Below are 12656 nucleotides of genomic sequence, written 5' to 3'. Positions count from 1 at the left end.
GGTATGACTGTACCATGAATGTATAGTGTATACTTTATAGTGTAGGAAGGCTACCATATATGTATGCATGGCACTGAATACCCTAGTGTAGGCTAGGCTATATTCGAGATACGTTTCTTCCAACAAATGATGAGTTTTTTTGGAACCTAACCCCATTGTAAGTAGGATAGTACCTGTATGAGCATTTTTAGTTTTTTTTGTGTGTTTGAACTATCAAAATAGGCAGCTCTAAATGTTTTTAGAGGGATTCTAAGTATTCGCAGGTTTTAGCTATTCGCGGGTGGGTGTGGAACACATCCCCCACGAATACGGGATTTTACTGTACTTAAAGGAGTTTATTTTAGTGTTGTCAGAAATTTCAGATATTAGAAGTTGTTGATACTGTGTTACAGTTACTAGACCAGTGCAAGTCATGGTTAACAGTTTTGTTACCAACAGTATTAACCCTTTGAGACTTATGGTGATATCAAATGACAGCATGCAAATTTCATCCCTTGAGATTCTGTTGATGTCAAATGATGTCATCTTCAAAATATAAAAAGAGTAAATTCTACATCACTAGTTTGACGTTGGATAGTATTGGAATGACTTCTGACTTAACTCCATTTCCCCCAATTCCCCCAAAAGTATAAGATTTTATATAAGTAACTTACCCTTTAATTACTTTGCTAAGAGTTTCTACTTGAACGGCAGCTTAAATTTTGAAATTCGCTGTTGCGATTCTTTTGTTTTGTGTAGGTGACAAGACCCCCACCCACTTTCAGGGTAAGATAGAGGAACAACTAAGCTAATAGATCAATTTGTTTCTGCTGCTTGTATTGTCCACACACTGTGTTGACTAAGCAGCTTGGTTTTGACACATAGCCCTTCGTTGGCTGAGTCGGTAGAGCTTTAGACTGTCACTCGATGGGCCGGAGTTCAATTCCCCCGGCCGGCTGATGAAGAGTTAGAGGAATTTATTTCCGGTGATAGAAATTTTTTTCTCGCTATAATGTGGTTCAGATTCCACAATAAGCTGTAGGTCCCGTTGCTAAGTAACCAGTTGGTTCTTAGCCACTTAAAATAAGTCTAATCCTTTGGGCCAGCCCTAGGAGAGCTGTTAATCAGCTCAGTGGTCTGATAAAAGCAAGGTATACTTAACTTTGAGTCTGTGGGGACAACCGACCCTAGACTTATTTGCTACATCTCGGAATCACCGTCTACCTCTGTTCTGCCCCCTGTTCCGGACCCCTTCGCATGGGCAACAGATTCAATGATCCAAGATTGGTCAGATTTGGACCTTTATGCTTTTCCGCCCTTCGGAATGATAAGGGAAGGTCTCAAGAATTTCCGCTTTCACAGCAATGTAAAAATGACTCTGGTGATCCCCTTATGGCCACAGAAGGAATGGTTCCCAGAACTTCTGGATCTCCTCATAGACTTTCCAAGGCTCCTTTCTGCTATTTCAAGTCTTCTCAGACAACTGCACTGCAGGATATTCCACCAGGCCCTACATTGATAGGCTTTGGTGGAATATCCTGCAGTGAGGTTGTCTGAGAAGACTTGGCCCTGACAGGCTTCTAACTGTCAGTAGGCTTGTCCAAGCGAAATGATTTTTCGAGTCGACAGCGGAGGCCATTGGCAAGTGTAGACGTGACTTGTCCAACAAGCTCTACCGGCAAAGTGAGTTTTTAGGACCTGGTGCAGAAGAATCAGGGTTTCATCTTCTCAGACGTCTATACCTCAAATAGCCGATTTCTTCTGTACTTGAGGTCTTCTCTAGGAAGGTCTTCTTCCACCACAAAAAGGTTACAGACCAATGCTCAGCTCTGTTTTCCATCACAGAGGCCTTGGCATTTCTTCCAATCAGGATATTTCGGACCTGATTAAGTCGTTCAAAACCACCAGATCTAGAAAGGAGGAGAATTTCCCTTGGAATCTAGATGTGGTACTTAAGTGGTTATCAGGTGAGCTCTTCGAACCTATGCGTTCTTCCTCACTGAGGGATTTAACTAAGAAAACTATTTTTCTCGTAGCACTGGCCACTGCAAAGAGAGTAAGTGAGCTTCAAGCAATTAACAGGAGGATCGACTTTTTGAACGGAGACGCAATCTGTTCCTTCTTATTAAGTTTTTAGCAAAGATTGAGAACCCTTCACACCCTTGGCCTCATTTTTTCTTCCACCATTAAGGGCCTATCTGATATTTTAGGTACAGAAGGAGGAAAGAGAGCTATGCCTGGGGAGAGCCCTCAGATACTACCTGCACCAAACTGAGAAAATTTAGAAAATTAGAGGCAGTGTTCTAATTTGTGGTGCTTGGTTAAAAAACCCTCTAGACATTTATCTAAGAATGCCATTTCCTTCTTCTTGAGGGATCTTATCAGAGAATCTCACTCCCAAGTGGAGGAAAATGACTTGAAGGTCATGAAAGTTAAAGCTCATGATGTAAGGGCAGTCTCTACATCAGTAGCTTTCAAGCAAAATCTTTCCTTATCCTCCATTCTTCAGGCAGCATACTGGAGAAGCGAGTCAGTGTTTGCAATGCACTATCTGCGGGATATGGAAACTATTTACGAAAACTGCAGTACCTTAGGACCAATGTCTGTAGCTGGCACAGTGAAGGGTGAGGAAGTGTAGGAAGTATCCCTTCCTATGTATTTAGCTCTTCGCCTTGTTCTTGGTGTCGAGTTCTGGGGAAGCCTGGAGGGTACAAGAGTGGAGTGCCCACCAGTTTTTTAGTGTAGGGTAATGGTCACGTTAATTTTTGTTGTATAGGTGATTTTGTTGCTGGTTTTTTATTATGTTTTGGTACTGTGCCCTAGGCAGGGGCAATTGTCTGAGCTTTGTTGGCCTTCGGTATTGACCTTTGTCACAAAGTTCCAGCTGTATATTCTGTCAGCCTTCAGAATACTCCTTCGCTGCAGAATATCCCACTTCCATAGAGACGACTCTGGCTATACTGCCACGTCTCTACAGGTTGAGATAAGTGCCAACCAGAGGCAGTAATTATCTGCGCAGCTCTCTCACCAGGTAAGGAAACAACAGACATTGTCGCAATGTTAGCCTATTTTAGTTCATTAACTTTTCATAGGTAGAATGTTATTTTGCTGTCCACAATTCCCCACCACCATTCAATGTGGAATCAACTAAGTAATTACTGGTTAAGTTAATTATATAAAAATGACATCTTTATGATAAAATAACCCAGTAATTATGGATGGCGCCCACCCTCCTCCCCCACGCATGGACATTTTTGCATAAACAAATTGATCTATTGGCTTTGTTGTTCCTCTATCTTACCCCAAAAGTGGTCGGGGTCTTGTCACCTACACAAAACAAAAGAATCGCTACCGTGAATTTCAAAATTTCAGCTGCTGCTCGAGTAGACTCTTAGCTAAGTAATTACTGGGTAAGTATATATAAAACTTTTATCATAAAAATGTCATATTTCCATGAGAATGATCACTATATCGTGCTAAATAATTATAAAAAAAAAAATTTTTATAGCAGATATATATTTTATTCAAGAACAATTTTATGGCATTTTTATTGTACAAAACTAATTTATAAGTATTACATTTAAAACAGTTATAAAAAATAAATTTCTCTTGGCCAGTTGCATGTCATTCCTATTTTATAATTTTGATGTTTATCTTTTTAACACACAGTGAAAAGAGGTACAATTATTCAATTTCAAAATGATTCTAAAAGTAGCATCATATCTGAAAAATAGATTTATAATGACTGATAAATGAATTAATCCACAAGCTCATAAGAGATCAGCGTACAGAGACTTGGATGTAAGATCAGGCAGTGGATTTTCTTATATTAAGTAATTAACTCTTCCCACCTTGAGCTTTCATCATACCTTGTCAATTTTTTATTTAAGAAATTAATTAGGAAAAGTTAATTGTAAGAGATGTAGGACATGTAACTATTTACAGTCCTTTTTTCCATTGCAGTGCCTGTTTTCAGTACCCTGTAGGGAAGAATAGTTAACAGTAGGAAAGCATAAGTGATCAAAACTACTGCTACTCAAAAAATAGTTTAACTATAGGAATGTATATATATATAAAGTATTGTATATATATATATATATATATATATATATATATATATATATATATATATATATATATATATATATATATATATATATATATATATATATATATAATATACACAAATATGAACTTTATTGTTGGTATATATGAAGCTAGTTATGTTGGTCAGTATTATCTTAAAATATCTTGTTTTAAAATATTATCACAACAGAACGAGTACCATTTCCTTTTGTTTTTATTTTTTTATGAAGGTGAACTTTAGTACAATGCAGTGTTTACTTTCAAGGGATTATAATGGTTTCAAGGGATTATAATATTTATTAATACGGGAAGCCTAAGTCTTCATGTTCATTTGTGATTGCAGGTATTGGCACGTTGTTTTTGGAATGTAAAAAAATATAGGGAAGAAAATTTAAATTAAAACTGAAATGTATGAAAATCAGTTATACTGTAACTACCTAAAGAGAATTTGTACTTCATGTGATGGAAGTATACTTTTCTTGTAGCTCTGTTATTTCCGAGTTATTTTTTTGTTTAGTTTACAGTCCTCTCAAGCTTTATCAGGTTTTGTTCTTTCATTTACATTTTGTTGGTGAAGTTTTGAGTTGTTATTTGTTTTATTCTTTCTAGTCAGAGTGCTTTGCATTGGTATTTATGAGCAAAGTTGAGCATGCCTTGAAAATCGTTCTTTCAAATAGATCTGAACTTACATTTAAACATTTAAATTCTGTTACGACGCTTTTCAAATATATTCATCAGAAATATCTGTTGTTTGATATATGGCCCCAAAACAGTAGGTTTTTTTGTGTAAAACTCCAATAATAATGCAGTTTATGTGTATCTTTCTGTTTTGTGTATGTTAAACATAAAACTTGTGAGTCTTTGCACTTTATCATAAGGTTTTGTCAGTGTAAGTAGTATATCCTATACCAAGGGAAGGTGGTTCATTTAAAAGAGCAGTGTTTTGTTTCATCAACATATTTTAACATTTGTTAAAAATATATAAATTACCCTCATCAAAATGCAGAATACCAATGTCCCTAAGATCCCTCATCAATACAAATGCCTCCCTCCTTATATATTTTGGACTTTTTTATGGATATTTAATTCTACCCATTTTGTCTACAAAATATAATTGCAAGACCATGGTTAAGAACTAAATTTTTTTTTTACAGAATTTTTTTGTTAGTGATTGCTTTCAGTATGTGCTCTCCAAAAATTTAGCACTGTATGCTGGTTAATTCTTTTTCTTGATATGCTTTTTAACCTTTTTCAACATTTCCAGCTATACATTATATGAAACATTTGCAAAGGCAAAGTTATCCTACTTTGGACAAAGCGTATCGTATTTGGTGGCATATAAGGCCGCTCCCAGTTACAGCAAGGACTTTGAAGGTTTCAATGTATTTGTAGCATAGGTTTGTTAGCCCATATGAACATTTAACTACACAGATTTTTAAAATAATATTGAGGTAAGACATTTGCATTTGCTAGACAATTTCTAATTAATCATTTGCCTTATATAGGAAGTTTATTCCTTAAGACATGCATATGGGGCAAACACATTGAATGTGCACATATATGACCATTTTGTTTGTTTCCTGTAAAACTGAATCTTTAACTATGCTGTCAATAAATAACCTGTATATTTAGATAACCCTATACAGTAGTATATTTCTCAGTATAAATGCTAGAATATACAAGAAAAAGTAGTTCATTGAAAACATTAACAATCTATTTATTACAAGTAGAATGTGCAAAAAGGAAAAATAGAAAAGAATGAACTCATCTTACTATTTCTTGTTGCCTCAGACTTAGGATTCATGTTTTCATTTCAATAGTTGGTGGAAACATGATAAATTATCACTTATAGAAACTATAGATTTGGGCTAGGTACTTATTTTTAATGTGCACCATCTGGTTAAACATTAGCCCAAGAGGTAAGTCAGCTTACCTGTGAGACCTGGGAGCTAATTTTTTACTCATATTTGGGATAAAGTGGGCCTTGTATGCCTTTAAATATGATAGTCATTAAACAAATTTTTAAAAATCCTAAATGAGCTTTTACTTCCTCTCTTTTGGGACCAGTGAACCAACACATCTTTATTTGGTTTCCATTAATCATTAGGTTTGTAGATTTTAGAGAATAGTGGGTCTCAATTTGCTACTAAGTTTAGGATAAAGGGTTGGCTCAGAGTTGAAAACAGTCTCATATAAGCAAACCTGATGAACGTCTTGAGTTTGAAAACAAAGTTTCTTACCATTTGCAAGGCTTATAATTATTCTATCCTTTCAGCTGTTACTACAATTATTTTTTATTGTGACAGAATTTTATGATGCTGACTTAATGTACATATAATGATCCTTGTCTCTTAATTGGTATTTTGGATAGTAATTGACTTTCAGGTATTTATAACAGTGGATTTACAAGGTTGTGTTCTAGAATGTTGAGTGTCATTGCCATGTATTAACTAAATCATTTGTGGTGTTATCAGTTATGCAAGAATGTCTCCCATATCCCTCATTGATACCTAATCCAGTACTGTATTGTTGCTAGATATGTATTCACAGTAACTTCTTAACCTGTTCACTTTTTCAGTGATATATTCTTCATTGTATAGGCAAAACTATTCTAAAATTCACAACTTTCCAGCATTTTTTTTTTTTTGCCTCTGCAATTATGCCAGTCCTGTGATCTTCCACTTATTTTGTTTAAACATTTTATGTTGACATTTCATCTTAAATTGGGCATCAGTGATGAATAATTTTAAAATGCATGTAAGTGAATCTTATTGGGATGGGCACCCCAATGTTCTTATTGACCCCAAGTGTAAAACAATAAAGGAATTGGGCATAGAGTTATACTTGTGATAGACATGATGGCTGAAAGCCTTGGTAGGGTTTGGTTCAGTAATTATTGCATAGTGATTCTCATTGGTATCAAAGGCAATAAACGTGAAAGGAGGAAAAATATTGAAGGCTTGAGTTTATAGGTGAATATTGTGGATCGTCATATCTTAGGTGATTACGGGAATTCTTTTTATTGAAGAAAAGCAGATAGTAGTTGGAACATTGTTTTGGCAGGGCCAGTATCTTTTATAGCACTTGAAACTTTGGACAATCGAGAGGCAAAAGTAAATCTGTTCTACATATATGTGGTTGTTATGGAAAAGATGAAAATGGGTTTATGAGCAGGGTATCAAAGCTAGTTTGTATAATAGAAAGGAAATTCTGGGAAAGATTAATAATGAAAGTGCAGGGAGAGAAGAAAGAAAATCATATTTTTCAAGAGGATGAACATTAAATATCTCTCTCTCTCTCATTTTATTTTCAATTGAATTCCCTATCTCTAGTAAAGCTACTGTTATTCCACACATTTATGTACTCATAAGCTGTAAGCTTGCTTTTCCCTACTAACTGTTACACAAAGGCCAAGATATGGTTCTATAGTTGTTTCCTAATTGATTTCTTTTATTGATATAGATAGAAACTGGGTAATATTTTATTGTTTTTCTCTGATATTTGAAATGTTTTGAGTTCTTGGTCCAAAGCATTGCTTTGGCTCTCAGTGGCCACATTCCTTAGGGTATCAGTGAATTACCTCTTAGGCATAGTGTTAGATTATTTACTCCAGAGAACAAACTAAATTGTCTATGATTGCTCCAGAAGTAGAATCTAGTTGTATGGCTGTAGCTTACTATACTGGAACTATATTTACATACCTTACCAATTAAATCTGTATGCTGTGTGACTTGCTGTTCCGTATACAGTACATCTAAATAGTAAGTCATTATAGTACAGAGGAGTCTTTATTGATTGCTGATGCATGTGTTTGATAACGAAATCAAAAGAATTGTTTGTTTCCACTAAAAGGGTTCTTTTATAATTTACTCATTGCTAGTGCCTGAATGTATATTGGGAATGTGTGTTGTTTTCATGGTGCCTCTCTTTATATTATAATGATAGCATATGGGCATGACATGAATTTTCCCAAAATAAGCAAGTTAAGTATGATTATATGGATAATGATCTTAAGCATGCAAATGTGTTACAATAATTACATTGAATGCTCCTGTGATTTATTCACATGGCATGCCATTAAGCTTGAAATAATTTTACATTATCATGTTTAATCCTGATGAGCTTCCAAAAAATGCATTTGTACTTGTCTTTTCCTCTTGCTATTTTGTTGCGTATTGTGTTATTACTAATGACAAAAGCTTTGCTAGCTAAGATAGATATTATTGATTGATTTCTATAATACTGACTTATGTCAATATAGGTCTTTTGCAAGTTTTCCCTTGTCGTTTGTTGGAAGGCAACTGTGATTAAGGAAGGTGAAGTACTGAGTTATGGTTACAAAACAGTACATTCCTGCACTCCCATGACCTTGTGTGGCATTCAGTGAAAATCCAAATATTTGCATATTTCAAGCACTTCAAAGATGTTATTGCTCAACTAATAATTCATTACTGAAAAGGGAAATGTTACAGAAATATGACAGGATATTGTACTGGTTAAAGATATAAAATAATTCTACACTTCTGGAAGTTGAAGGTTTTGTTACTCATTATGCTTTGGCAGTGATTTTTATGTTTTATGTCCACAGGGCAAATGTGAGTTGCATTTTGTGTATTTACTTGACAAATATGAAACGTGGAAGAAGTCTAGAAATTTCTGCAAGTGATTATTAGCTAAATGGCCATTCTTTAGGATTTTTGGATTTGAACCAAAACCTGGAGTTCTGGAGGCTACTACTTTTGAAAATATGGTCGGAATAGGGATTTATTCATTACTTATGAGAAATATTTGCAATGACATTACACTGATCGGGGGGCATTGCGTTTTGTTACTGTAGCCCATGTGTAAAAATTTGTGATCGTATTTGTTGTTTTATACATTTCCTATTTGGAGTTACTGCCTACAGTGTCCCTTGCACAGGGCACTAAAGTTTTTTTTTTTCTTGCAGAGTCCCTTAGTCCTCTAGCTGCATTTCTTTCCTATTTATATTCATCCAGATCTTTTGGCCTCTAATTTCTCTCTCTTTTAAAATATTACCTACAACAGTAATTTTCACATAACTCTCTGACTTTAGTATTTTTTCATTTTTGCTTCATCTTAAAATTTTTTTTCTTTTTTGGCCACCTCTATTTAAGTTTTAGAAAATGTCTTATGATAGGGTTTGGATATACTGTAGTACTCAAAAATATAATTTTGGATTTTTTCAAAATCTGTTGTTGATACCAGTCTCAAAACATCAAAACAGGAATATAGCAAAATGATTGTGTTATAGTATGACTATAAGCTGGGAGAATTATCAAGATAGTTCAGTCTCTCAGGTCTTCACTTCTTTATGCATACTATATATTTTAAAGTTATTAGTTTCTTCTTTGCAAATATTATTTTTATCTCTGATATCCTTACAGTGGAATACCACTTAAGTGTACCTTGCATTGCCCACAAAACACCATACTAAAGGTTCTGTACTGCAACTCTTCAGCCTCCATGATATTGTTTCATGCCCTGTACGTTCGTCCATTCTCTCTGGTCTTTTTCCTTCTGGTTATCCAACTTCTTAACTTTACCTTTCTGCAATTTTCACATATTTAAGGACAAATCTTTCTAGCGTGCCTTAAAACATAAAATAATATAATATAATAATAATAATTTGGTACATGTGAGTCTCAAAAGTATGGGGTCCAAACCATTAACATGTTCTAAACATACTAACTAGCCTAAGGGATATTCTTTGTTTATCTTGCTATGCTATAAGAAATGGAGTCTGTTCTGCCTCAAGTGGCTATGATATGAATCATTATTGTCAAATACATATTTTTTTCAAAGCTAAGAAAAATCTATTGCCTGTCACATATTTATAATTATCTTATGTGACATTTCTGAATGCTCCAAAGTTTTGCTCATCATGAGAACTGTTCATTACATATTTCTTATAGCTAAAATAATTTGTTTTTCAGCTTATTGAATAAGAGCTTTCAGGTATGATGAGGTTTTGTCTGTCAAAATAATTTTGGAATAATTATACTGTATTCTGAAAAAAATTGGTTTTGTTGTAAATATTGAACAAAATACTCCTTAAGTTCAGTAGAGAGGGCAATTGGATATTCAGTTACTGTTGCACTGATGAACACTTCAGTACACCCAAAACACCCATTAACTGTCAAAATAGATATCCTGAAATTATGTAAATATTAAAGTTCATTTCCTTTTCATAACCTACATTAATAAACAGTTCTTATGAATAAATAGAATCCTCATTAAATTGGAGGGTTTATTGTAAAATGTCTGTGTAAGCTTTTAGGCCTAAAAGCAATAATGAGTAAAATTAAACTCTCATAAATTTACTAACTTCAAGGCTTATTGGGTCATTTCAAATTCCCCCTTTGCATTAGTGATATAAAAATCTATTTAATGCTTGAGCTCCAAGATTGTAAATTTAGCACATCTAACTTTAATCATATTATTTCCTCCGTGGACCCCTCCCTTTGCCTTTAGTGCTCAAAGTTAAGCAATTTTTTTTTTTTTTTGTGTGTGTGAAAAAAACTACTATAAGTTTAGCAAGCATTTTCTTCAGTTATGTTAAAACCAAGGCAATAAAAAGACAAAGAGCCGAGAATGTATTTAAAAATGTATGTAAAATTTTATTTTTACATACAATTAACATTTTTTCATCACCATAACAGAAATGAGCAAATATTTAGTCGAGATATTAAAATGTGAAGTGGGAACTACGAAGTGTTTTTAGAGGCTGTCATCATCTAGGTGTTTTTAATTTCTAGATCTGGATTCTCTCTCTTTCTCTCTCTCTCTCTCTCATAGTTTTATGGTCATGAGATGTGGTTGATTTTATCCAAATTTATTTTTGAGTGTACAGTTCACATATTTGTTATATTTTCTCCTAAGGTCAGTCAGGTTGGAACTAGTGCCTTGGGTTTGATTAGTATGTCAAATTTGATGTCCTGTTTGTGATTGTCTCACTTTTGTGTATGCATCAGTAATCAAGAGTCAGTCTCCTAATGTAAGGTAGTTGTGAATTCTGAAGATCAGCATGGGTACCCTTACTTAGCAATTATTTTTAAATGCAGGTTCTGTGACTTCAAATGAATGTCAAGTGGGTCCTGGTGAATCAGACTCTGGAATCTCTACCCATTTTGATTGTCACTCCTCCTCCTCGCTGGAAGTTGGGGGAGTTACAATCCCCGAGTGGCACTGCCACTCTTCTCCTCCAGCTCAGCACCGACGTTATTCTCACCAACCTGGTTAGTAAAGAATTCAAGTTTTAACATAATTTACTTGTGACTCTTCACCTAACACTGTTGTTTTCACAGCAAAACTCTCTGCAGTATGGACATCCATTAAGATTAATAAAAACGTCACCACAGAGGTTTGTAATTTTCACTGATAAGAAGTGATTTAGAAGCCCTACAGAATTACTGTCCTAAAAATCCTTATGTCCAGGTTTTTAAGTTGACATTTCAAAAATTATGTGAGGCTGGTATAAATGCTGAAATAATGTGGATCTGTGCTTATATAGGCAGTTAGAGAAACAAGATGCTAATAAAGCAACCAAAGCTGTATTTACTATGCCTAGAATAATTAATTTGATCAATTAAAACATTGTTGAAGGTATTCTGTATTTCCAAATGGACACCACATTGAAGTAAATTTTATCCTGTCTTTAAATAGGTCACATATTTGAACTATGAGTAACCTTTTTGATCCAATACAGAACAACACTGGAAACTGAACTTGCTTTATATGCTTACATATCAAGTCTTAGAAACAAATCCTTGAAGTGCAACAAAGTAATAGCAAAAATGAAAGACAAACCATTGCAAAACTATAAAAATGCAGTAAAAATGTGTACTGTACCGCATATGGCTGAGGCGAGTATTGGGTGGCAAGTGTGACTGGAAATCAGTGATTTTCAATGTCATGTGAAACTTGGTACACTGAAGAATAAGAATTTAATATTACCTTTTGCATATGCCTTATTCCCCTCTGCTTTAAACTGAAACATTTGATTGTCTAATTCTATACATCATTAGGCTAACTTGAACAGATGCTTGTGAATTTGTGAATCCTTGTGGTTTTAAAGAATTTTGAGTAAATTAAGTGTTATTCCATTTTGACAATGTTTCAACTTCTTGATCTTATTAAAATATCTTTTTTTTTCGTGACTGTTTTTCACAACAAACCCATCATTTATGTTACCCCACATTTGTGGTTTTCATAAATACTAGACATCATTTCTGAATTAAAAGAATATTGTTTGCTAGCTAGATGGCCACCACCATACACGCACGCCAATGAACTCCATGTTCAAGTTTGGATTGAACCTCAATTTTTCCTTGTAACAATTTATGCAATCTGACTATAGCTAATTCACTTTTAACAACATATCATGTAAATATCAGAAAAAGTGGTTCCTAAATAATTCTGACATTCCCAAGTGCAGTTTTTGTCTCCTAACTAGAGGGGGGTTTAGCCCATAGGTGCTGCCATTCTGGCTTTTAATTCATTAAGAAAAAGTAATGTAAGTACTGACTATTGGTATTTGGTAGGTAAACACTGCCTTTGTGCAATTTCAAGTT

General features: G+C 34.3%; 1 protein-coding gene across 10 annotated transcripts in view; it reads left to right on the top strand.

Annotated features, from left to right (window-relative positions):
• Positions 1 to 12656, top strand: part of PDZ-GEF (PDZ domain-containing guanine nucleotide exchange factor) — a 372186-nt gene that overhangs the window by 336546 nt on the left and 22984 nt on the right. For all 10 annotated transcript variants that reach the window (XM_067131131.1, XM_067131128.1, XM_067131127.1 and 7 more), the window contains one exon: positions 11148 to 11321. In XM_067131131.1, the coding sequence (XP_066987232.1) occupies positions 11148 to 11321 (174 nt within the window). The remainder of the gene's footprint in view (positions 1 to 11147; positions 11322 to 12656) is intronic.

Source organism: Macrobrachium rosenbergii, chromosome 29 (assembly GCF_040412425.1).
Source record: "Macrobrachium rosenbergii isolate ZJJX-2024 chromosome 29, ASM4041242v1, whole genome shotgun sequence".
Lineage (NCBI taxonomy): Eukaryota > Metazoa > Arthropoda > Malacostraca > Decapoda > Palaemonidae > Macrobrachium > Macrobrachium rosenbergii.
Note: the sequence above shows the minus strand (reverse complement) of the source record. Positions and strands in the feature narration are given on the sequence as shown.